Source organism: Neltuma alba, unplaced genomic scaffold (genome assembly GCF_004799145.2).
Source record: "Neltuma alba isolate B1F8T4 unplaced genomic scaffold, ASM479914v2 tig00012824_pilon, whole genome shotgun sequence".
Classification (NCBI taxonomy): Eukaryota; Viridiplantae; Streptophyta; class Magnoliopsida; order Fabales; family Fabaceae; genus Neltuma; species Neltuma alba.
The window spans coordinates 92,770-120,444 of record NW_021637216.1 but is presented as its reverse complement, the minus strand read 5'-3'; the positions used below and the strand labels follow the sequence as shown (position 1 = coordinate 120,444).

The window sequence follows — 27,675 nt, the reverse complement described above, 5'->3', positions numbered from 1 at the left end:
ATGATTAATAATTGACAATAAAAGGTGTGAGAAGCATCACGGGTTCAGGATGCTTGCATCACCCAAATAAAACTGCTTATATATAAAAATGCTTACACGGATTAGAGGCTTAATTAAACAAGTCAACAAAATTACATAATTTATAAATAGTTAAATATTAATGTGTCGGCTGTTAGGTAAACTCACTTTCACATTTTAATGATTATTTTCTTTTATTACATATTGTTCTAACGATTAAATGCCAACAATATTTTTTAGTTTTAATTATTAGTATGCCATCTCTCTAATTAAATTATGTGCATGTGAAAATAGGTGTCATGTATTAGATCAAGCAGTGATGAATTAGTGTCTTACAAGAAAGACTAAAGGGGTTGATTACACTTTTGTAATTTTTTTAATGTGAAAAAAAAAAATTATGATGAGTTAGTTCTTGGGAATTTTACTAGAGTTAAGGCAAACTTTTTTTTAGATGAAACAATAGTATTCCCAAGTTACATTGGACTTAAAACTAATACCTTTTAGGCCTGGTGCGGTTAAGGAATAGCTCTCCCAACAAGTGAGTTTTTTGGGATTCAAACTTATATTCTCCTCTTTACAAGGATGAAGTTGCTATCATCTCAACTAATAACTTGTTAGTAGTTAAGACGGACTTTATTTGCAAAATCATTGTTATTAAATGTTGAAATTAAATAGTTAATTTGTAGATATTAAAAAATTAATTGATTTAATTATTACTAAAATAGGGTATTGATTTTCTTACAATACAATTTTTAATTATTTGTATTATATACTTCCTTAATAAAAATTGTTCTTAATATGTGTAGCCAATAGAGATAATTTATAAAAAAAATATAAATTTAAGAGATAAAATAAATTTAAATTATATATTTAGAATCAAAATAAACTGTTCTCTTAATTCTTATTGGGACTAGAGCACAGGGACTGTTATATAAGCTTTTTTTATGTTTATTTATCTCAATTTGATTTTCAGTTAAAAAAAACTTTTTTTATGATAAACTGTCTCAACTTGATTTTAATACTCTTCCCTTTAACCCCGGGAAAAAAAAAAAAGTTTCAGCATCTGTTTTAACTTTGCAACTAATTAAATTCTGTGCTTTTAATTTCTTCGATCATGACGGAAACTACTCCTTCGGTCTTCAAACAAGTATTTTTTTTCAAAGTAAGATTAAGAAAACTTTTTGTTTATAAGAATATTTTTTTAGTTGAAAGGACATGCCTCAAAGACCCTGGGTTATCAATGAAATCGAAACACAGACTTCCCATTCACGTGGTCGGATTATTAGGTCATTAACAATTTAAAATTATTTCAATTATTTATATATTAGGGTTAGTACAAGTTTTAGTCTCTCAAATTTGTCCTTATTTGGATTTTGGTTTGTTAAGTTTTAAATTATACTACCTCCGGTTCTTAATATGAGACTCCGTTTGACTTTTATGCTGATCTAAAATATAAGACCCTAATCTATTTTGTCTCTCGTATTTACTCAATTTTTTCCAAAATAGTCATTTTAATAATTATAGTTTTAACTAACATACTTGATTAGTAAAGATATTTTAGGAAAGACAACACCTATTTATTACAAATAACTAACTTAACTTCTTTTCTTAATTTCCTCAAATTAGTCAACTGGCTCTTATAATTAGGACCGGAAGTAGTATGCTTTAATCTTTCAAATGTGTTCATTTAAAATATTAGTTCTTATAATTTAATAAGCATCTAGGGAGACAAAAACAAAATGGGAGTAAATTTGAGGATAAAAGATTATAACAACCCTATATTACGTGGAGGAATTGTGTTCTTTGAGTATTATTCATGAAGTTCCAAGGTATAATTTTATTTTTAAAATATTATTTAAAGCAATAATAGCAATTAATAGTGACAGGAGCAACCATGGAACACTTTCATATTTGACATTGGAAATGGAAGCATCCATGGGGTTGGACAAATGAATTTTGAAGTTTCGTACAACTGTTTTTTGGGTTTGATTTGGTCAGAAACCAAACTTCTTTAAAGTGGGCGGACCCCACCTATGGTAAATCCAACGGCTCACATTGGCCAGAACCAATCTTCACAGCTGTAGCTCTGTGTGTAGCGTAAATGAGAGGGTATCATACAATCACAATCTCATCATAGAATTCCAGCTCCTCCAGCACTCCCACTAGCGTACATAAGACACATACTATTATTTATAATTTTGTAAATAATGTGATTTTTTGGTAATATATTATGTAAAAACATTTTTACAGTAAATTATTATTTTTAAAAATGAGGGAAAACAAATAGGTCCCAAAAATAAGAAATGTAATTACTAAGTCTTCTGAATCACGTTCGCATTTATGTTGGCAGACAAACATACAATCTAATCTGTCTTAACTAACAATAATCCTTAAATTTTAATAGCTCAATAATTGTGCCTCTTAGTATTGAATTTAATTTAAGATATTCGAATTTGATATCTATAAAATAGTTGAAATAAAATAAATAAATATTACAGACGGAGATGTTAGTTCGCATAATTAAACAAGATTACATAATTGGTTGACAAAATTGACAAGTTCACTATATATGATTTCTTTTTTGGCCACTTGTTCAGTACAAGTCAGTCACATAAAGATAATAGCTTAGAACAAAACTCACTCCATTCTATATGAGGAGATTTTTTTTGGATAAAAATATACTACTTCTAGTCCTATTTATAAGATCTATTTGTAATCTACAAACAAGATCTTATAAATAAAACCGGAGGTAGCAGTATATGTTGTACTCCCCAAGACTCTATTCTTATTATAAGAACTTCTAGTTATATTTCATAATATAACATGTTTTATCTAAAGTGTTAATTTTTTGATCTAATATTTCTATCTAACTAATTATAACATTTTTTAATTAACTAATTATCAAATTCACACTCCTTTAAATAATAATCTTTACTGAGAGTAATTTGATATCTTACCAGAAATAACTAATTTATTTGATATTTTATAAAAAAATAATTCTAATTAATTTGATTCTTATGGATTAATATTACTTGCCAGTACTTATGATTTGATTGAATTTTAGTTTTAATTCCTATGGTTCAGATTGTTGGTTTTAATCTTTGTAGTTTCATGAAGATTTTGTCAAAGTTAAATGAAAGTTTCACGTATTTTTACCAAGTTTTGGTTTTTAGTCAATATACTTAAAGTCATGCAAGCCTTCGTCATGAAATTATAGTGATCAAAATCAATGATTTAAAATTGTAGGAATTAAAATTAAAATTCAATCAAATTATAACAACAAATAAAGGAGTAATATATTTTGATTAATATGATGATCACTCTAAGACTAAGTGTGCTTTTTTTTTTTTTAAATTCATCGAAGAATGAGTCATTCTTTTGGAATTATGATACTTTGGACTGTGGAATGTTTGGATGAATGACTAAGATGGGGGAAAGAAGTGGGAATGTTACAATGTCATTGTTTGATTGGTTTTTGTTTGACTTTGTTTGGTGCTTTAATTATATTATTATATTATAAATACATAAATCATCCACTTATCATTGCTCACTCAAAGCCATTCCCTCCGTCATTCTCTTCTCCCACAAGAAACGCCTTACGGATTTCCTTCTCTCTCTCTCTCTCTCTCTCTCTCTCTCTCTCTCACTCTCACATCTGCATTCATATTTTCATGCTTTATAAAGTACTAGTATACTCCTCCGATCCTTAATATAGGACCTAATTTTTGAGTTGGTTTTGGTCCTAAATATAAGGCCCATTTCTCATATTTATCAATTTTCTTTAAATTACCCCTATGAATACTCCCTCAACCATGATCAAATAGAAGAGGGAGAGGGGGTGTTAAGAAAGATGATTATGGTGTTTTAGGAAAAATGTGTCACTTTTCTTATACTTAACTAACTTACCTAACTTCCTTAATCCAATCAAATTAGTTAAATGAATCTTATATTAAAGACCGGAGGAGTATTACATTGGAGAATTACAAGCATGTCCAAATAAATTATTATTTTTATTTTTATTTCTTCAATCTTATTTATGGGTCAAACTTTAATATTTATTTAAATTTTTAAAATTCATTTCATTATTTTATATCTATTTTAAAATAATGATTGAAAGATATTTTTAAATTTTTTAAAAAATAATTTACTGAATTGTTCTAATGATATAGATTTATATAGAAAATTCTGGAGTTTAAAAGAAAAGGTATTTTGAAAATTCAAAGATGAAAGAGGACCTGAGGTAAAATGGCATTCGGGTTTGCCCCTTGATGGCTCCAGAGAGGTCCGGTGGAGATGGTCTACCTGGGAGAAAGTACCAGGTATGTGGGACCCACAAGCGCTTCAAAGTTCAGGCAAATGAAACTGTGGATAAGACTCAGGGTACAGGCGAGTTTAATACTTTCACGCGGATTAAAAAAAATTAAATCCCATTAATTTTTGTTTAAAATTTAACAAAATCAACACAATAATAAATAAAAAATAAAATTATATGTTCATAAAATTTTTTTTAATATCTTATAAATATGATCAAAAAATATTCTATCTCTATTCTCTATAAATAGAATCTGAGGAGTATCTTGGAATAAAAAAATAAAGTATAGTAGATTAAAGGGAAAATGACAGAAAAAGGACGGTTGAAATTTGAAATGACAAAATGGGTATACAAATAACTGAAATGACCAAATAGGTATGGAGTATCAATCTGGAATTTTGTCAATTCGGTAGAAAGACTAAAATACCCTCAACCTCTCTGAAGATATGAACTGCAAAGAAAACAATAATATACCAGAAGAGAGAGAGGCTGAGAAGACGAAACTAGAACAAGGGTGGAAATCTGGAAAGAGGGAAAAGGTAAGCAATTTTTCTGTTAAAACGCTAGTATCACCCGATTTCTTTGTTGCTGCATGCTCAAATGGGGATGGGTTTGTGAGTGTAGAGGGTTTGGATGAAGAATTTCACCAGGACGAGAGAGTGACGCGTCGGAAATGGAAAAATGGTGACAAACAGTAAGCATGAGGTGGTCAGTGTTGTTAAATTCATTACTGAAATTGTAAAATCCTATATTTAAGTTGTCAATGGAGTAAGTGGGTGTGTGTATTTTTTGGGTGTTTCGAAAGATAAATGAAATTGATTATTGGGTAACTAAAATATTGATTTATGCTTCTTTGTTGCAGGTTAGCAGGCTCTGATGACATCTGACATTGGGTCTAACATTGAGGAGTAATTTTTTTGGTGTAAATAGAATAACTTTTGAATCCTTAATTTTTTGGGAGAATAGTTGATAGAGAGGTTATCCTTTTTGTAAATGATGTTAACTGGGTAGGATATGTTTGTAATCTGAATGACAAGGAAACATTAGGTGGTGGTTTAATCTTAATGTTAACTTGTCATTTGAATACAAGTTATGTAACTTCTGTCATAGGCGTACTGGTTTTTGGTAAATATTATCACTTCAGTAGTCAATTCCATTATACATGTAGTAAAGTCTGAATGTTAATATAAACATATCATGATGTTCTTCAGGTGTACTTGTATGCTATTTTGTCAACACATTTTTACCATTTGCTTAATTCCTTAAGGGAGATGGCGGAAGTTGCCAATGGGCATGACCGGAGTGGTTAATTTGATTACAAATGTTGTTATTCACATTACAAATGTTGTTATTATCATTATCGGGGTAGTAAAATTGGCTGAAAATAGATGTTATTTGGGTTTGAAAGAAATGAGTTAACAAATGACAATAGCGAGATAGTAACTCTTATTGCAAAAGTTGTAATTCACGTTACAAATATTATCATTATCATTATTAGGGTAGTAAAATTGGCTCCAAATACATGTTAAATTCATTTCACATTAACCAGTTGCAAATGGTAATAGCGAAATTGTAACTCTCATTACGAAAGTTGTAATTCACATTACAAATTTTGTCATTATCATTATCAGGAGTGTGAAATTAGCTCCAAATATATATTACTTGGGTTTGAAATAAACGAGTTGCAAATAACAATAGCGAGATGATAACTCTCATTACAAAAATTGTAATTCATATTATAAATATTGTCATTATCATTATCGGAGTAGTGAAATTGGCTCCAAATACATGTTATTTTGGTTTAAAATAAACGAGTTGCAAATGGTAATACGGAAGTGGTCACTTGCATTACGAATGTTGTTAATCCCATTATGTGTGTAGTGAAATTTGGGTCCAAATAGATGTAATTTGGGATACAAATAATTGAGTTGCAAATGCCATGACAGAAGTTACAACTTTCATTATGCATGCTGTAATTATCATTATTTGTTTAGTGAAATTATTCCAAAAAAGATTTAAATTAAGCCAACAAATATCATAACTTACAACCTACAACCATAAGTCAAGTATTTTGACAATATCTGAACACTACTTTCACAAATACTATATGTTTAATTTACGTAATCTTTACTACTACCACAGATGTTGTCTTTTGGTCAGTGTGGTGGCTTCATTTGATGAAAACAAGCTCAATGCTTTGTCATGTCTTGAATTAAGGTCATGATTCACTAGCCACCACACGAATGCATAATTCAGTAACTTGAAACTGATTTTTCAGCTCCTACTTTGAGCTCACAGGTTGTAAAACAATCTGATTCAAACAGCACAATCATAATTCAGCACTTAGAGACATAAATCATTATGTCCAAATCAGTTTTTAATCTCTAGCTCTTCAATCCTCAAACCAACAGTTTTTTTTAAAAAAAAAAGAAAGGAAAATCAGTTTTATGCCTCGATACTTTAATTTCACAAGCATCAATTCACAAGCAATAACCCATATACTCATATATATACAAATATTTTACAAGTATTGAATCAGCTTTTAACCTTCAAAACATTTCAACTAGCAATAATATATAATCTGTAAATTATTTTCACTTTCAGAACATGCTAATATATAATTCAGATTCATTAAACAGTCTCTGAACACTATTATATCAGCTTCTAAATTTCCAAAACTTGAATCCTGCAACCTCAAGCATTAATAGCCCCAGCAGCAATGAACACACACACATGCTTGTAAGATGACATGCCATAGCCATTCACTACCCCGATAATGATAATAACAACATTTGTAATGTGAATAACAACATTTGTAATCAAATTAACCACTCCGGTCATGCCCATTGGCAACTTCCGCCATCTCCCTAGAGGAATTAAGCAAATGGTAAAAATGTGTTGACAAAATAGCATACAAGTACACCTGAAGAACATCATGATATGTTTATATTAACATTCAGACTTTACTACATGTATAATGGAATTGACTACTGAAGTGATAATATTTACCAAAAACCAGTACGCCTATGACAGAAGTTACATAACTTGTATTCAAATGACAAGTTAACATTAAAATTAAACCACCACCTAATTTTTCCTTGTCATTCAGATTACAAACATATCCTACCCATTTAACATCATTTACAAAAAGGATAACCTCTCTATCAACTATTCTCCCAAAAAATTAAGGGTTCAAAAGTTATTCTATTTACATCAAAAAAATTACTCCTCAATGTTAGACCCAATGTCAGATGTCATCAGAGCCTGCTAACCTGCAACAAAGAAGCATAAATTAATATTTTAGTTACCCAATAATCAATTTCATTTATCTCTCGAAACACCCAAAAAATACACACACCCACTTACTCCATTGACAACTTAAATATAGGATTTTACAATTTCAGTAATGAATTTAACAACACTGACCACCTCATGCTTACTGTTTGTCACCATTTTTCCATTTCCGACGCGTCACTCTCTCGTCTTGGTCAAATTATTCATCCAAATCCTCTACACTCACAGACCCATCCACATTCGAGCATGCAGCAACAAAGAAATCGGGTGATACTAGCGTTTTAACGGAAAAATTGCTTAACTTTTCCCTCTTTCCAGATTCCACCCTTGCTCTAACTTCGTCTTCTCAGCCTCTCTCTCTTCTGGTATATTATTGTTTTCTTTGCAGTTCATATTTTCAGAGAGGTTGAGGGTATTTTAGTCTTTCTACCGAATTGACAAAATTCCAGATTGATACCCCATACCCATTTGGTCATTTCAGTTATTTGTATACCCATTTTGTCATTTCAAATTTCAACCATCCTTTTTCTGTCATTTTCCCTAGATTAAAAGCAGAATAAATTACTTAATTTTAACCCATTTGACTTACTCTTTATTTATATACTCCTTCGGTCCTAAATATAAGACCCCTATATTTAGGATTGGAGGAGTATTATCTTTGACTCTAAATATAAGAGTTAATTGACTAATTTGAATAGATGAAGAAAATAAGTTAAGTTAGTTATTTATAATAAATAGGTGTTATCTTTCATAAAATTTCTTTACTAATTAAGTTTATTGACTAAAACTACTATTATTAGAAGAACTATCTTGAAAATATATATATGAGACGCAACATAGATTGGGGTTTTATATTTAAAATCAAAATAAAAGTCAAATAAAGTATTATATTGAAGATCAGAGATAGTAATAGCTTATAAGTTAAAATGTTAGATATATTAGTTTGACAAAAATAATAAATGTGAAAGATGAAACGAATCAAGATTTGATATTTGAATCAAAATTAACTAACTAATGAGTAATTTCTTTCCACCAAATTTTTGATAGGCACAAGTATTATCTTATTGGAAGCAATGGTGTCATGACTGAAGGAACATAAATGATATATATTACTTGCTATTATTAACAAACATATATTCCTTATCAAATAAACTCTTAGAATGCCAATAAAAGTTTGTCCATTTAGTTTATAATCTACAAGATCGTGAATTCAAAATTCTGTTATTAATATGAACATTTTGTTAGTGGGTAATTTCTAAGCATATCTATGAGCACTCTTTAAATTTAAAGGTATATACCAACTTTAGTAAGCCCTCAGATGCTAATTCGCCTAAAGCCCTAAAATTTATGGCATCACAATGCTGAGCCCTTAACATTTTATTAGACAAATATTAGTAAAATATTGAACAAAACCAAACATTTTTATCATTCGATTTTATTTTATTAATGACCGAGTAAATGTTAACACACTAAAATCTATTGCAAACCATATGATTATGACTGTAAATCTGTGCAATATATAAAAATGTGTAATTAAAATGGAAATAATGTGATTCAAGATAATATATATCTCATTTGAGTAAGACCTTTACTTTTCTATAAATTACTGAGAGGTCAAACTCTTTGAAAGTGTTTATTTATTATAAATAAGTTTATATAATTTGAGATAAAATTCTTATTATATATTTATCTTATGTATCGTCACGATGAAAGAGACTAAACTAGGGGTTGTACACCGGAAGGATGATACTCCTCTTATCTTATTGACAGGACAGAGAGAGAAGATATTTTTTTAGTTTTATTTATAAGATATTAAGAGAAATTATTTGTATATATATACAATTTTACCCTTCGTTTATTATTGTATTGATTTTATTTATATGAGTTATAATGTATGTTAAATAGGAATAAAATTAAAAAATTATTAAATTTTAAACGAGAGAGAATAAAATTTAAAATTTTTTTAATCTGTATAAAATATATTAAAAGTAATTTATAAAAATTGATGCGAGCGAAAAGAGAAGGGAATGACGTGGGAAATGGGGAGCGCCAGCTAAGGAATGAAGAGGCTCCAGCTGGCGATGTGAGCCCTAGAGAGGGAGAGAGAACTATCAGATGCACAAAACAAAAGTATACGCATCCAAATGGCGGCACCGTGGGCTCTCTTTCCTGTGCTTTTTTAAAATAAAAAATTTGGAACAATTCATCCTTTATTTAGTCACAATTACAATTTGATTTAAATGATTCATCCTTCTCAGATTTTAATATTGTGAATTCAAAATGTGTTGAATAATACAGTACCGGCATGATTTTAAAATTAGCTGGCTTTTACCACAAAACGACAAATCGTATGGTACACGAAATACGAGATTACGGTGAAGCCTTCCTCCTAGCATAGGGCTGGGGCTCCGTGTACCACCGGTCTGTCTCACTTTGAATTTGAACTCACTGCACTGGCCATCATTTAAAAAAGGGGAAGTTTCGACTAAGGCTGTGTACGTACGTGCTCCAGGTAAATAATTCATCATTTCAATAAATAAATAAAATTTTATTACAAAATAAAATATAAATGGCACTCTCAAAATAAGACTGTATTTAGATAAAAACTAAATTATGATTTTAAAAATAATTTTATAACTTACAAAATAAATATAATTTTTTTATCTCAATTTACATAAAAATACTTGTTGAAAATATTTTATAAGCGTTTCAAACGCTCAGCCCATCCCTGCTTCTTATAAACAGAAAAAAATTAGGTTTTTGAAGAATTTTTCCCCATTCAAGAGCAAATTTCAAGTCAAATTGAGATTGATAGCTAATAGGATTAATATTATTATTAGTTTCTAAAATTTGATTTTGTTTTGATTTTGATTTTTTAAGTTTAAAATCATTGATTTTGGTGTTAAAATTTGACCTTACTTTAATTTATCTAAATATTTTTTTTCACTTCTAGAGAACACCGTTCTTAGTCCCTGAGACAAATGTTTAAAGGTTTCAAATACTAAAACTATTTTATTCAAATTTTAAGTACAAAAACTAAGATGAGATCAAATTTTAATATCTCATTAATTTTTAATTATAATAAATACTCCATGTACGGATCAAATTAAAATGATATAGCTTTTACCATTCACTATCTGTTTTCGTTCTGTTCGCATACGCCCGTACGTCCGTACATCATGGCTTATTAAAGCATTATTTTATCATTGTTTTTATAAAAAGTATTAAAAGTAAAACTTTAAGCGTATAAAATAGAAGAAGAAAAAACTGTGAAACTACTCCTAACTTGGTTGGTAATCCAAAACCCGTGTAGTCTTCCAAAACCTTTTCCTAAAGTTCTCAAACTTCAAAGTCCCCCCCCCCCCCCCCAAAAAAAAAACCTCAATTATTACGAATTGCAAATAAAATATCATTTCCGAAAAAGAAAGAAGAAAAGAAAATATATGCTCATCATTTTATGCCGGGCCTTTGCCTTTACTATGAAGATAATGTGATCCGCAAATTTTTAGTTTTCTTTAAAAGCAACAGATTTCTTACTTCACAATGAAAGGATAATCATATTATACTTTATTTTTTAAATAACAATCATGCTATAATTTCTATCCCTATTTAAATAATCAGCCCCACTTCATTTAATTTGATTTTCAGTTTTAAATTTGAAATCCAGTCTTATAATAATGATATGGGAAGTTACCAAAAAAAACTGGCTCTGTGATTTAATGACATGAAAATTCCCCTAAATAAAAAATATTCTTAATTTTAGTATTTGTCCCTCTAAATTTTAATAAAAAAAAGAGTGACTTATTTTTTTTATAACTCAAAGTATTCTCAAATCACTCTGGATTTAAAACTAATCTCTATCAGGTCAAAAATATCAATGTTAAAGCCTTCCAAACAAGTATGTTTCCCGATACTCGTGTTCTCCTCTTTACGAAGTGAAACCATTTACTATCTCAATTAACAACTTATTGATAAAAGAGTAACTTGTTTATTAATGAATTAGATTGAGTATGAGTTGAAGAAAATACTCACAAAAAAAGTGGATTGATTATTGGGAGTTCATATTTACAAAAGTTAGTTACCGATAAATTGATTTAGCTCCCACTAAAGGTAAGATGCCATCTTTGTTTACAGTAACAGCACATATAAATATAACCAACTAACAATAGTAGGTAGAAAATTTCACCTTAAATTTTCATAGTTATATTTATGACCTTCAATGTGGTGAGAGATTATGGTGGGTAATTATATTGCGTGACAAAACAAACAACCATTTCATTAGTTTTTAAAAAAATTAATATGATCTGCTAAATCCTAATACAATAATTAAGATAACAGATCACCCAAAAAAATTCCATATGCATTTTCATCTGATTATACTATCTCTAGTCCTTAATATAGGAATTTATTTGACTTTCAATTTAGTCTTAAATATAAGACTCCAAACCCCAATCCATATATCATATTTATCTATTTTTTTATGGTAGTCCTTATAGTCATTGCACATATTAAATGTTTAATAAAATGACACTTGATTAATAAGGGCATTTTAGAAAAAACAACATCTATTTATTATAAAAGATTTAATTTAATTAATTTTTTTAATCTACTCAAATTACTTATTTAGTTCTTATATTAAAAATCGAAGGTAGTATTTATTATTTCGATTTTATAATTATATGATCGTTGAAATTCAAATTTTTATTCCATTCGTTTAATCTAAATAAAAAATCATACTAGTAACAAAGATGGATAAAGTGGCCATTCAATAAAAATAACTGATGGTTTTTGACATTATTCATCCAGTCTTATGATTCAATATAATTCAAATGAGTTATACTAATTATGTACGTAAAAAATATTGAGTAAATTAATAATGATTTTCTATAATTTTAAAAAAGTATGATACTTGAAATTAATATTTATTTTTTGGGAATTTTACCCAAATAACATAGATCATTTTTTATTCTCAAAACAGAGGCTTTTCATGAAATAAAAATAAACTGAATTTTTTTATTATTTTAATTTTATTTTTAAAATATTAACAAACTTACTCAGAAAATGACAAGGAAGCCCTTTAATTTAATAAGAAAAATGTTTGAAATATAAATATATAACAATTTATTTAACGAATTGCATATATTGATTTTTGTACTGTAATCAGGACGTATTAAATAAATTTTATATGCTTCAGAGTGACATACTAGAACATGATAGTTTTTTGGTGATGAAAAAGGAAGGTGTAATTAAAAAAAGGAATAAACAAATGGGAGTTAGAAAACAAGGGATGATCTTTATTCTTTAAATTAAGGTAAGCGAGTCGTCTGAATTCTAAGCCACAGCACAGCTCCTCCTTTTTGATTACGCGTAGACAATTCATCTGACTTCGCGTTCCCGCCGCCCCACTCTCTCTGGTCGCTTTCTCTCTCTATAGCACCCAACACCGAACCACCATTTTTACATTTACTTATTTACACATTCTTTGATTTTTGATATATAATCAAACCCCTCACCATTTCCTCCATCTCTCTTCTGAAACAATAACATCACAGCCTTCTCTCTTCTTCTTCTTCAATGGCCAAGTGGCATCAGAAGGCTCGCAAGCTCTCCTACATCTCTGTCCCTTCTCAGATTATCAGCTCAATATCTTCTTCTTCCCTTCAATCTCTGCTTGAATCTCCCAAGAAATCTTCCAGAAAATCCAAGTTCTTCTCTTTCTTCACCTTTAGAAGCTCACGGCTCTGGTTTCTCACCCTGTTCTTCGTTGGTTTCTTTGGGATGCTCAAGTTTGGATTCGACTTCGATGTTCCATTTTCTCCCTACCCATGTCCTATGCCTCAGCTGAATCTCCCAATAATCTCCAACGGTCATTCAGAAGCTGCCCGTCAAAATGTTCAGAAAGATGAGGTTCTGGATAATACGAGGTTGTCGCTGCCTTTGGCGTCCAATGTGGAGGTGAGAGAGGAAACTGATGATGGACAAGTTGAGAAGAGCGAGTTCTGGAAGCAACCAGACGGATTGGGTTACAGGCCTTGCTTGGATTTCAGCAGGGATTATAGGAAACAGACCCAAGGGATTGTGAACAACAGGAGGAAGTACCTCATGGTTGTGGTCTCTGGTGGTATGAATCAACAGAGGAATCAAATTGTGGATGCTGTTGTTATTGCTAGGATCCTCGGAGCTACCTTGGTTGTCCCCATTTTGCAAGTCAACCTCATATGGGGCGACGAAAGGTAAAAAAAGAAAAACCATCGTTTCTGCAACTCCCCAGAAGAGAAAGTTTTGAACTTTCTATTATATATAAATTTCCTTGTTTCCATCTCTGATGAATTTGTGTTATTTCTCCGCTATTGTTAATAAGAACTTATGGTGTAATACTTCCGTATTTGCAGTGAATTTGCTGATATATTTGATTTGGAACACTTCAAGAGAGTTCTTGCAAATGATGTTCGAGTGGTTTCTGCATTGCCTTCTACTCACTTAACGACCAAACCAGTTGAAGGAAGCCCTCCGCTTCATGTTACTCCCAGTTGGATACGTGCTCGGTACCACAAAAGAGTAAGAATTTGTTGCTTCTCTTTTTATGTTCTTTTAGGCACACGCTAAGTTATGCTCATAGCTTTACTCTTTACTTTAGCTTCTCTTAAAGTGTTGCCATAGTGCTTTACTATTTGTATAATAGCCTTATTGATATGACACTTCCATTCACATACTTGGAGTTTCCTTGTATGATGAGAAATCGCTTTATCATCTTGTCTGTTAAAAAAAAAGAGCAGCTAGTTAGTAAATGTTTTAATTGTATTGACGAAGAAGAAGAATTCATATGATTCTGTTGTCCTTTGCAGCTTACCAGAGAAGGTGTTTTGCTCTTACGTGGCTTGGATTCGAGGCTGTCGAAGGATCTTCCTTCTGATCTTCAGAAGCTTCGATGCAAGGTATTGTGTGAGTGAAGGGATAGAAGAAGAAGATAGAAACTTCATTTCCATGAAAATTGCTAGGAGATAGACTCTAATAACATTACATATTTTTGCAGGTTGCTTTTCATGCCTTAAGGTTTGCGAAGCCGGTTCAGGAACTCGGTGACAAGATTGCCGAGAGGATGAGAAGCAAAGGACCCTACCTGGCCCTTCATCTTCGAATGGAGAAGGATGTGTGGGTAAGAACCGGCTGCTCTCCCGGTCTAAGCCCTGAGTTTGATGAGATGGTGCAGAAAGAGAGGATAAACCGGCCGGAGCTTTTGACTGCAAAATCAAACATGACTTCCCAAGAAAGGAAGCTGGCTGGCCTATGCCCCTTGAATGCTGTGGAAGTAACCAGGTAAAAACATGAGAAGTCTGTGTTAAGTGTGAAATTAATTTGAATTAAAACGAAATGATCTTCTGATTTCTGTTCTGGTTTTGTTGTTAGGCTACTTAAAGGTCTAGGAGCTCCTAAGAATGCAAGAATCTACTGGGCTGGAGGGCAACCATTGGGTGGAAAAGAAGCTTTGCTTCCATTAATCCAAGAGTTTCCACACTTTTACAGTAAGCATGATCTCTCCTTGCCGGGAGAACTTGAACCGTTTTCCAGAAAAGCATCTCTGATGGCTGCCATAGATTACATAGTTTCTGAGAAGAGTGATGTCTTCATGCCATCTCATGGAGGAAACATGGGCCATATGCTTCAGGTATACTTATCATTTACTCCCTACTGAAATCCAAGCAAGGCCTCGTTACTCGAGAAATTCATGTCATCATATTCTGTGAAAATGAGTTTTCCTCTGTAATGTTGGATATGATCTGAATGTTTATCAAATTCTCCCAAGCAATTTAGCAGTATTAGTTTGAAAATTCAGATTCTTTATTTTTGAGTACTAGAATATATTAAGTCCCACATAGAGTGATTAAAAGATGAATAAAAGATATATGTAGCATCAAGGAAGTCCTATTAAACTGGTTTACGCTATTTTGATAGAAAGACAAACTTAATGTATACCTAATTCACAAAAAATCTAATAGTGAATGTCATTGTGATTGCAGGGTCACCGGGCGTATGCTGGGCACAAGAAATTTATCACCCCAAACAAGCGACAGATGCCGCCCCATTTTCTGAACTCTTCCCTGCCGGAAGCAGAGTTTAACAGGATCATCAAAGAGCTTCATCATGAGTCCTTAGGGCAGCCGGAGCTCCGGAGGCCTGGGAGGGATGTCACCAAGTATCCGGTCCCTGAATGCATGTGCCAAGCCTCACGAGCTCGATCTCACTTGTAATTTAACACCAAGCTTACTAGTATGGAAAAACTGCCCCGTGAAGAAGCAAGTGAAGGCTAATTTCTGCAGCTCCTACAATTTTGATCGGCACCTAGATGTTGATCGATCGGGCTGAGTTCAACCAGAGTTTTCTTGTGAAGCATGCCACTTTCTTCAGGTGTACAAATATGAATTATTGCTTAGACATACTTTATGCAAAGGGGATCCCATAAGTCAATGATAGAGTACACAATAATGCACAGCAGAAAAGGTCATTTTTTTAATTCTTTTATACACACGAGAGATTGTATAGGATACCATGTTCCCTTGCTTTGTGTAATTCTTTGAACCATATTACAGATGTATGCATATATTTGTATAAATTAAAGCTGAGTTTATCATGAACTGAATTGTTTCCGCTCTGATAGAATGATTAAAATCAGTTGAATCTAAGCAAAAATTGCTCTGCTTTGGTAGATGCTAATAATCTAAGAAGGCATCTACAAACTATCTTTGTCCTAATTTCCATTCTCTGCTTTTCTCCCTATCTGTGATGTTCGCAAACTGACTTGAATCTTATGTTTTCACAAGACATTTGGATTCGAGGTTGCACAACATGGGTTTAATTCAAAGATTATGGTAAACAAGTATGATCATGATTGTTTCGGATAAAATGTGGGTTTGGGAAAACCAAACTAATAAGGTCAAAAGTTTGGATCTTTAAAACAAGAAAGCAGATATAAACTTGGAATGAGCAGTAAACAATCTGCCATCTGATCATTGTATTATGAACTATTCCCGAAAGAACTACATAATTGCAATGTTAATATTTTGAATGAAAAATTGTCATCGTAAAGACCTTTTGGACATGGTGACAAAAAAACCAGAAGGGGCAGGACATGCCATGTTTTTTGACATGTCTTGTCAAAAATGTTTGCCTTCCAGCACAACCCATAAACAGGTATGAGTTAGAGGTCCCATGTATAAATGGTTCTGGTTGATATGCTTTATATTTACACAGCCTGTGCCCGCTGGTCTGGTCTGCAACAACAACATCGATCAGAACACACAAGATCACAGTAAAAAGAAAAAAAAATCCGTAAGAAGTTACTGTTTGAAAATATTATTGATCAGAAGACCTGATAAGGTTTTATAATTTATACACAAAAAGTATCAGTACTATGCAGGATTTAATATATAGAAAGTATCGGTATGCTAATCAAATTTTCAAACAGAAATTTGAATCCGATGAACTGAGACAGTGAGCTGGTATGGTAACTTGGGACCAATCAGTATATGATCCTTTGATGTCTAGGTGGTCCCTGAAGCTTATAGGCTTATGCCTACCCTGCTCGGGAGGGTAAGCATCTGAGTACTATGAAGCGTGTGATTTCTTTGTTGTCGGGCCCTCCTGGCCCAGAAGATTTATGTGATGAATGGAATTATTTATGGACTTTTGAAAATGATAAACGACAGTAGTGACCAATATCCTGATGTGACAGTTTTTACGAGTGAACCAGGTCTACGGAGAGATCCCCGGGCTGATTGTTTCTATACAAAATTACAATGTTGTATTTAAATTGATTTTTCATATGTAGAACTACATAGTGATAATTCTGTATTCGAATAATATAATAAAAATATGATGAGAAGTTATTTTACTTTGAACAATTGGGCATCTTTTTAAGTTTTGTCACGTACAAGACAGTTTCTACTTAAATCAAATATATAAGCAAGTCATGCCAGTTACAAGGAAAAAGAATATAACAGCTATTCTTTTTAGTGGCATTAATTGAGAAGACAAGAGAGAATAAATAAGAATGTTAATTGGTACAAATGAAAATTAATCTTTTTTACCTTGTATAGTTTTGAATTTTTTGTAACTTGGCCCTAACTTCCTTGTGTTTTGATTCGATTACAATTCAATCCTTATAATTTAATGATTGAAAATATTAGTTATCATATTTCATAAAATAAAATTATATATTTCATGAAACTTAAGAAGTTAAGTTTTAAAGATTTAAAAATACAAACATTTAGTTATAATGAGTTAAGTATAGAAATTGAGATTTAATTATATCAAAATTATAGAAATTGAGCCATATCAAGTTATATTTAAATACCGAGTTATAATTGAATCAAAATTATATAGACCAAATGATATAATAACTCGTATTCTCAAAACCTTTTTTTAGTTATTTTTAACTAGAATATGTGGGAATAGTTATCAACGGTGATTAGAATTAGATTGAATGGAATATATAGTATTTCATACTTGCTAAATAAGGTTGAAGATTAGATGCTTTGGATATATAAAGGATTAGAGCAAAGAGAAGATAAGGTAATGCAAAACTGAGTGAAAGTTTCATTTGTGAAAGAGAAGGAAGCATGTGAGTGGGATTAGAGAAATATGGCAACTTTGTATTTGGTACTTAGTGATAAGCACGTTTGCCCCTCTCCACTTACTATTACGTGCTACTCCTAAACTCCATTATTGCTGTTGCCATGTGATTTGTAACACACTAAAGATTGTGATCCATATTCCTCCATTTGTTTTATCACTTCCTTCATTTATTTAAATAATATTATTCGGTAAATAAATAAAAATTAATAAATCTTAATATCTAAGTTTCAAAAACTGTTCCCAATTCCCCAAACTGCCCCACATTGGGTGTTCAATTGTGTTGGCATTCTTAGGCGGCAAAACAAAAACAAAATTAAGTGAATCACATCACATGACTCCAAAATAACCCCCTACAAAAAAAAAAAATTCTTAGATAAATTCTTACATATAACTTGGTTCCCAAACAACAATAGATTTATGCTATTGAATAGGATATAACATGACGTGGCCTACTATATGCCACTTATGTGTCACTCCCTCATATATTTAATATAACAACTACTAATTTAGATAGATTAAAAAGTGAGATAAATTAGTTAATTATAACATATATAACTTGATCTTTCTAAAATGCCCTAGTATAATAGTAGATTATGTATCAGTTTATAATTCGTAGGTAAACTAATTTGAAAAAAAATAATGGATGTGTGAGAAACAATTAATTAAGATTTTATATTTATGATAAATCCAACTCCCAACTAAATTCTACCTCTAGTCCTTAATATATAAGATTGTTTAACTTTTATTTTGGTCCTAAATATAATACTCCAATCCATATTGTCTATTATATTTGTACATTTTTTTCATGGTAGTCCTTCTAATAATGATAGTTCTAATCAATACACTTGATTAGTAAGGATATTTTTAGAAAGACAACACCTATTTATTACAAATAACTAACTTAACTTATTTTTTTAATCTTCTCAAATTAATCAACTAGCTCTTACAATTAGGATCGGAAGTAGTATATCAAAACATGAGGGAGTACATTATTAAATTCTTTTACAGCACAATTAATTATAAGTCATGTCATTCATATGAAATCCAATAAAACATTATGGCAAATGCATATAATGGAGTTCGACGTTCGATTGTTTACACTATAAATGATAATTTTCCAATTCACTATTTATTAGGGGTATCTTTAAAAAATAATATTCTAATTTTTCTTAGAACTGAAAAAGTCTTATAGAAAAGGACATTATACCTTCAAAACTGACTTCTATTGAAAAGAAAAGGTGTACAGGTTTGTAAGGTTGTAAGTTAGTTGGTAAATTATTATCAGATTATCCTAAACAAAATTATCTCTATTGAGCTCTCACTTCTCACCTACCGCTAGCCAGACATAATTTTTAGAATAAATAAAATCTTATTCATGGAAAAGTGAGCGTGACAATTTTATTTTTAAACGTAATAAAAAACAGATATTTTTAATTACAAATAATTAATTAATAAAGACCGTTCATAATCAAAAAATTAATTTTTCACTTTTTGATACAAATTTTTTTTTTCATTTTTTCTGACAAAATAACCAAATTATATTGTACCTAAAAAGAGGAATACATAAAAGTAAAACAATCAATGTGAACACCTTTTCTAGTATGAATTTGAACGTTAATTTTCTATATTTTGAGAGACTAACTCTTTCTATTAGATTCAATTATCTAAAATCATGACAAGGAAGGGTTCATAGAGGCTGCTGCTGCTTCTTCTTCTTCTTCTTCTTCTTCTTCTTTTCCCCTCTTGACGTCATTTATTTTTTAAGTCTCTGTGTTTTTTTTTTTTTGTGTAAACCTAAGTCCTAGTTTGTTAATATCTCATTGGAGCTGTTAAGTAATGGGCCGGCCTGCAAAGCCCATGACTTCCGTTAAAACCGTGGAGTAACGATATCGATAATCCCTACTATCAGCAATCCGGCCCAAAATGAAATTCCCAAATGTGAAACTAGGGTTAGGGTTTAACACTTGCTATGATCGATTAATTCTCATTTCCTTCATTTCCTTCACACACACAAGTCTTCCTTTGCATCCTGCAAAATAGAAAACTCAAAAACGTTGTGCTTGAATCAGGGAATTTAAACTTCCGATCATGGAAACACCGGCGACGACGGGGACTGCGGCGGCGAAGAGAAAGCCGGTGTTTATCAAGGTGGACCAATTAAAGCCAGGTACCAGTGGCCACACGCTAACGGTGAAGGTGGTCAGCTCTAAGCCCGTGAAGTCGATGAACAATCGGGTCGGTCGGTCGTCTATGCTTCTTGCTCGGCCTTCTCGTCCGACCCGCATCGCCGAGTGTCTCGTGGGTGATGAAACCGGAACCATTATTTTCACGGCCCGTAACGAACAGGGTACGATAAGAATAGTTTTTTTCATTCCCGGTTGCAATTTTTTTCCTTTCCGTCGATGTGCTTGCTCGGAGAAGATTTTGAATTCGTCAACCTGTTTGACGGAGATACTCTACGTCTTATTTGATATATTCTTCGTTTTATGCGATTGCTTTGTTGGCATTATTCCGGTATGCGAATTAGTTTTTCAAATCTTGATAATTTTTAAAGTCTTTGTGGCTTTTCATCCGCTTGTGTGTGTGTTTCAGTGCATGTTTGCAGACAAATGGACAGATACAGCGACACTCAAACCTCGCCAATGAAACGAAAATCACCATACCCTCTCGTCCAATTTATTTTATTTTATTTTCTTACAAAATACGTTTCACTTGTTTTTTTTTTCAGTCTTTTAAAAAAAATTGGTATTTAAATGAATTGAGGCAGTTTTCCCATTTGGTTTTGGTCCCAAGGAAAAATGTTTAATTGTCTTGGGCCCCACCTTATTGAGTTGGAGTTTAGTCGTGAGAATGTGAGGAGTGTCTCTGTTAAATGTAAGTAAGTAAACATTCTACCACTACCGCTTAGGCACCTCCCATGATAGGTAGTTTTGCTATATGGTTTTGGTTATAAAAAAAAAAATGAATTGAGGGTATTTTAGGAAAAAAATTGTAAATGGATTAAAGTGTTAGATGAGTTTTTGTTTTGGGAAATGTAGGAGTGACTATATACGAGCTGTAGGCCGGTGCTGAAGTTGGCAATATATTTAGTGAGGCCTATCCGTAAATCATTTACGGCAGTATTAATTGTGCATTTCATTAACATTCCTAATTGGTATGAGAGTAATCTGAATTATTGGGGCGCATATTTGCCTCGTTTGATATGGTTGTGTGTGATACCATTAATATTCTCACATTAGCCTAATACTTAAGCTCATTTCACTATAATTATTGGATTGCAAAAAATTATGGTATTGATTTTATTTAAAGATCATCGATTAGCCCTGGATTATGTTAATGAAGCAATCAATAATTACGAATTGCTATATAATTACTTAAAGGGTGAAGATACAATAATCAAAATGTGAGTTTAAGATGCGCTTCATGTTTTCTATTGTATAAAGATATAAGATCGCTGTTTTATTGTATCAAAATAGGCATTTTTATGGATATATATTTTAAATCTTATGTAATCTGCTTGTGCATGTAATTTCATTGGTCAGCTCAGAGATTTTCATTTTTATATGTTCAATTTATTAAATATACTTTGTCTAAAAGGTTTTGCATTGAGTTTGGCATAGGCAATCATGCTCAGTTACTACTGGCAGCGCTGAGGCATAGCGACCCTTTTTTCCCACTATATGAGTCAAGATTGTAGATTTCTTTGCTCCTTTGTATGCTTTTTGGATGTTCTAATTTGAACAGAATGATAATAACAAGGTTGAAATGGGTTTTTTACAATTGGTTTATGTTGGACTGACTACTCAACCCAGCTGAAATATAACATTTCTGGCATTTCAATTGGTGTGTCATGAGATTTTAGTGATGAGCAAACCAACGCAAAGTTTTTGGATTGTTGTCAACTTGTCATCAGTTTTTTGAGTGAGAAAAACGTGTTAGAGAATCTTAAAGGAAGTAGTGAAGGAACTATATGTACCCCAAGTTTTGTCCTTTTAAGAAAATATTATTTGACTCCTCTTCCCAGTCAGTTGCCCTCGGTGCTTGTGCCATCAAGTTGGTAACGGAAAGTGGCTTGCCTTGGACTGTTCTAGTTGTCCTTTTTTACCTACTCTAGATTTGTGCCGTGATTTAAGTTATGCAGTAGATGTGTGGTTAGCCTCATTCATGGAGATACTTGTCTGTTTATTATGCCAATAACGTTCCTTCTCAGGTACAGATGTTCTAAAGTTTTTGCCTTGATTTTTTGTCATCGTGCCTTTAAGAGGATATCACATAAATGGTCGGTGACATGGTTTATGTTCTCTTCTACAGTGGATCTTATGAACCCGGGTGCAACTTTAATTCTGCGTAATGCAAAGATTGACATGTTCAAGGGATCTATGAGGCTAGCAGTGGATAAATGGGGGCGGATTGAACCTATAGAACCTGCCAGTTTTGATGTTAAAGAGGATAACAATCTTTCTTTAGTTGAATATGAATTGGTTAATGTTGTTGAAGAGCGAGTGTAGCTTCTGGTACTGAATGTTTTGAGGTTACCAGAGGTTTTAACATTTACTACTTGACCATTGGGACTGGCTGCATTGCAGTTTTCATTTGGTACAGTCTTGTCTGGTTCTTCTTAGTTTTGCAATTGCTGTGGTCAATGCAAGTCATAATATTTAAGATTGCAAATAGATTAACTTTGGGTGCAAGGTGATGATCGTTGTGCTTCACTTGCAGAAGTACATATTTATCTCTTAATACATCATTTGGGGGAATTGTAATTCCTAGTTGTGTCTCTTGATCAAATATTTACTAATTCCTGTTTGGTTTTAATTGGTGGGTGGCATATGATACAAGAACTTTTATGAGATGTTGGACGGAGATTGTCAAAGAATGCTTTTGGGTATATAATAATAGTAAACGGATCATCAGCAACTGCACTGATGGGTTCATGCCTTGTAATTTGTAAATGTTGTGAGAGTTTAATTTGATGTGGATTGTATACCATTTGTTTTTAACATGAGAACTAGTTGGAGAATTAGATTTGGTTTTAAATATAAGTTTTTTATTAATTGTAAGAAGTCTCTACTAATAGATAGGTTTAACATATATGATTAAAATATGTGATTAAAGAAGATAGTTTTGAAAGATCAACACAAGTAACATGTATATGTTGAAATCCTGTTATGTTGGCTCTGCACGAATCTGCGCGAATTTTACGCCTTTCGGCTTCTGATTCAGTTGATTCAGTATAAGGTGAAAGGGTAAAGGACTCGAGCAGCAGCTTAATAATGGAAGGCCCCAACGAACGGTGGGTGTGGGACATGAAATGTTCTTCAACCCAGCACTTGTTTTTGGGTCAAAATTCAACCCAAGAGTCAGAAGTTCATTCTTTTTCCGTCAAAAAGAAAAAAGTCTAAAGGATCTTGGTCAATGGTAATTTTCAATAAGAAGAATGCAAATGTGTATAGCAAAATGTTGTTGAAGCGTTTTGGGGGGGGGGGGGAATTTCCCTCTTCCATTGGATCCAATTATTCTTTGCACTTGAAGATTACTGGATGGAATCAAAATTATGGTTTTAAAAATATTTTTACGGCATACAAAATAAATATATAAAAAAATTTATTTTAATTTGTGAAAAAGTACTTTTCAGTAGCATTTCTTGTGCTTCCCAAATGCCTCTTACGTCAGGGAAGTGTCTTACTTCCATATGGCATGTTTGGCCGTGCACCTGGGCATACGGACTGAAGTGTGTGTTGACTGTGTTCTGCTAATCACAATCCAAGCGAAGGTAGTCATCTATTTAACGACCGCAGTGGTACTCTCTCTGGTATTGGCATCTTCTAAAAGCAAAATTTTTCATTTGGTCAAGATTTTCCTCTCGAGGGTTTTAGAGTGTAAAAGATTTTCGTCCCCAGAGATAATCAACCAGTTTAAATTTTAATATTAAATATAAGTTATCAATTAACTCATTAATCGCCACTTTTACTTTTCTCTTTGTTATTAATTAAAATTAATAAGTTTATTAAACTTCGTGTTTTTCCATCTCCATGTTTAAATCGGGGTAAACGTTAAAAAAAAAACTCAATTTAGGACAAATTTAATATTTTAACTTCCATTTCTTATGCCGTACGGAGAAAACGTAGGTTTAGAATTTATTCAAGAGCCCCAGCCTTTGCACTCTAACAAGTTTTACAAATATATTCCTCATGTCCTTAATAGAAGATCTATTTAACTAATTTGATTAAATTAAGAAAGTTAGGTAAGTTAGTTAATTATAAGAAATTTGACACATTTTTCTTAAAACATCATAATCATCTTTCTTAATACCCTCTTTCTCTTCTACTTGATTAGGGTTGAGGGAGTATCTATAGAGATAATTTAGAGAAAATTGATAAATATGAAAAATGATTCTTATATTTAGAACAAAAACTAATTCAATAATTGAGTCATATATTAAGAATCAGAAAAGTATCTCATAAGTCATAACCAACTAAATAAATAAATAAACTTGATAATATATATGTATATATACCAGTCCTAATTATCTCGTTTATAGACTATAACGAGATTTTATAATTAAGACTCAAAATAATATAAAATTCAGTTTTGGGAGGGGGAGACGAAAGAAAGAATGAAGAGGAGCATGGGCAGAGTTTGGCTACAATCGGGAAACATAAGAGTTGTGCGGGAAATGAGAAACCACAATCGGAGCTGCCCTCGGTTTCGATTTCTGAGAAGATTCTGATTTCATGTTCTTATTAGCTTTTCCTTGGGGCTCTGCTTGATCAGCCACACGAGCAGATGATGACGAAGAAGAAGAAGCGCCAAAGCAATTCAGAAACCCTAAAGACAAACCCATCTTTAATTAAGATCGAAGCTTTTGATTCCTTCCTTTTCCTTTTCCGCTCTGATGGCTTATGCTTGGAATTAATGCTCCGAGCAATTATGAAGATGGCCTGTATGTCAGATTCTATATATATATAGAGAGAGAGAGAGAGTAGCAGTAGAGATGGAGGAGGAAGGTACTGAGTAGGTTCGTTTGTGGATGTAATTGCTTGGGAAGCAAGGAGGGGGATATGGGGCCCACAGAGAAAAGTCAATTCGAGGTCGTTGGAGCCACTTTTGACCATCTCAGATGAGTTATGGATGATACACTGAATCTGTGACGTAAATCAAAGAGTTAATTTGGAAAGTTATTATTATTTTTTATATTTGACTAATTCTTTTAATGTCATATAAGTTATTAATATAGGATTTTATAAAACGGAGTGGGAAAAAGTAATTTTTAAAATTATTTCCAACTTGGAGAGGTCACCAAGAATCCATATTATATATAAGAGCATATATATATATAAATATATTGATTTCATCCAAGTCATTTTTATTATTTTAATTTTTTTAATAAACCAAATTTGATGATTTATTAATTCGTGGGCTAGAGGAACACGTAAGATTGATTAATAATGAAACTGGAAATTAAGTGACATGCAAATGAAAACGACATAATATAAAGTAATATACACGTACAAGGGACAGGAAGGTCATTTTATTTAAGCAATGAAGAAGAAGTTGCCAAGTGCGAGTGTGGAGTTTGCTTAGGGAGGAAGGAGGTAGAAGATAGAATCTGATGGTCTTCTCTCTATTTGTTTATTATGGAATTGTTTTCACATATATCACCAAAATACTTATAATATTCATTTGATTTCAATTCTAACAGACACTTTGGCCAAAAGAAAATTCTAACACACACACACACAGACACAATATTTTCGTTTTTAAAGATAATTGCATAAATGTATGTCTCTATACATATTAAATCTCAAAAAATAAAGATATTTTTATCATTTATTTCATATTTTTATATGAGAATTATTTAGTATATGATCGATGCTAATGGCCTGTCCAAATTTATCTTGAAACTTTTTGGTATTCGGTACTTTTGGCTAATTTTGGTATTTGATACTATCAAATTTATTCCATAGTGGTATATATAAATATATATATCGTTAATTTGAAAGGTTGTTCAACAGAAATATTGATAGATGAGCAACGCATGAGATTTCGAAACTAAATTCTTAGTAGTTCTTTAACCACAAAAACCACCAAATAATTAAACATGAAACTTACCCCGCGTTTGACCAAGTATATTGTGTCAAATTTCAGAAGCAATTCCTTAAGATTTTTTTGTAATACAATATATTATGTTTAAATTATTATCAATTATTTTTACATACCATCCCTAACTAACTAAATCAATTATTTTTACATACCATCCCTAACTAACTAACTAACTATAAAATTTCATAACTAACCAACTAAACTCCCTTAACTAATGATTTTTATTGAGGGTAATTTTGAGATTTTACAAGAAATAAGTAATTTTAATCATTATTTTTTACATAGCAACAAGACAGGAAGAAGCTGTGCCTATATTGAGGTGATCTTGAGATTTTACCCAAAAAAAAAAAGTGGAATGAGAAACTATTATGGGAGTTTCTTTTGGCTTTGACTTGTTCTTCACTTGTTTCTTTGAATTTATACTTTTCTAATCCTAAATATTAGACTTATTTATAATTTAATTTACATTATAAAATAGGTTTTATATTTAAAACCGGAAGAATATATTAGAAGAAGACAAAGAAGGCGATTTCGGTCCAGATTGTGCAGCAGAATCATCAGAGACCCTTGAGGGAACATAGAAACAAGACGACAATTAAAGCCTGAAAACAAACCCATACTCTCACACAATCCAACCTCAATAACCTCGACAATTCTAAGCTTTTGTCAGCTCAAACTAGAGCAAAAACACAAGCGATCTGGGTTTGTTTAAAATGCTGGCAGCTAGCTAGTAAGTAATGAATGAATGGCTAATAATTGATCAATGGTGATTCGAGAGTGTGTAGCATTACGTGTGTATACTATCTTTGGTCCTAAATATAAGAGTTAAATAACTAATTTAAAAATATTAAGAAAATTAGTTATATTTGTTATTTGTCACAACAATATGTTGATCTTTCTAAGCTATTCCGTTTAAGACAAGAGACGAAGTGAATTGAGATATTATGTTTAAAATCAAATTTAATTTTTAATTAATTTTTATATTAAAAACTAGATATAGTACGGGTGTGTGTAGAGAGAGAGAGTTAGACACAGACACTGAGTGGAGGAAGTTGCCAAGTGAGCGAGTTTGTTTGGAGACGAAGGAGACATATAAGATACACACACACAAATGTGTGTGTATATATATACACACATATATATATGGGGTCCACACGCTTCATATATTTGCGGCTGCCTTTTTTTTTTTTTGGACCAGCGGCCGCCTGCTTGACCTCCCTTTTAATTCTTCCTCCAGTTATCGTTTCATTTGACCTCTTTATGTATATATATACATGTGATTTCCTTGCTTTATTTTTAGATTTTTTAGGCCCCTT

General features: G+C 31.8%; 2 protein-coding genes across 2 annotated transcripts; both read left to right on the top strand.

The window, feature by feature from the left end:
- The first annotated feature begins 13,011 nt into the window (after nucleotides 1–13,011).
- On the top strand, nucleotides 13,012–16,257 carry LOC114731364 (O-fucosyltransferase 20). Its single transcript, XM_028918509.1, has 6 exons — nucleotides 13,012–13,857; nucleotides 14,017–14,182; nucleotides 14,470–14,559; nucleotides 14,658–14,941; nucleotides 15,032–15,290; nucleotides 15,643–16,257. Exons 1-6 carry the CDS (start codon nucleotides 13,199–13,201, stop codon nucleotides 15,871–15,873), a joined length of 1,689 nt encoding a protein of 562 aa, XP_028774342.1. The 5' UTR covers nucleotides 13,012–13,198; the 3' UTR covers nucleotides 15,874–16,257.
- A 3,997-nt stretch (nucleotides 16,258–20,254) lies between these two features.
- On the top strand, nucleotides 20,255–22,944 carry LOC114731377 (uncharacterized protein At4g28440). Its single transcript, XM_028918531.1, has 2 exons — nucleotides 20,255–20,603; nucleotides 22,568–22,944. The coding sequence occupies exons 1-2, from the start codon at nucleotides 20,345–20,347 to the stop codon at nucleotides 22,762–22,764; spliced, it is 456 nt and encodes a 151-aa protein (XP_028774364.1). The 5' UTR covers nucleotides 20,255–20,344; the 3' UTR covers nucleotides 22,765–22,944.
- The last annotated feature ends 4,731 nt before the right edge of the window (nucleotides 22,945–27,675 follow it).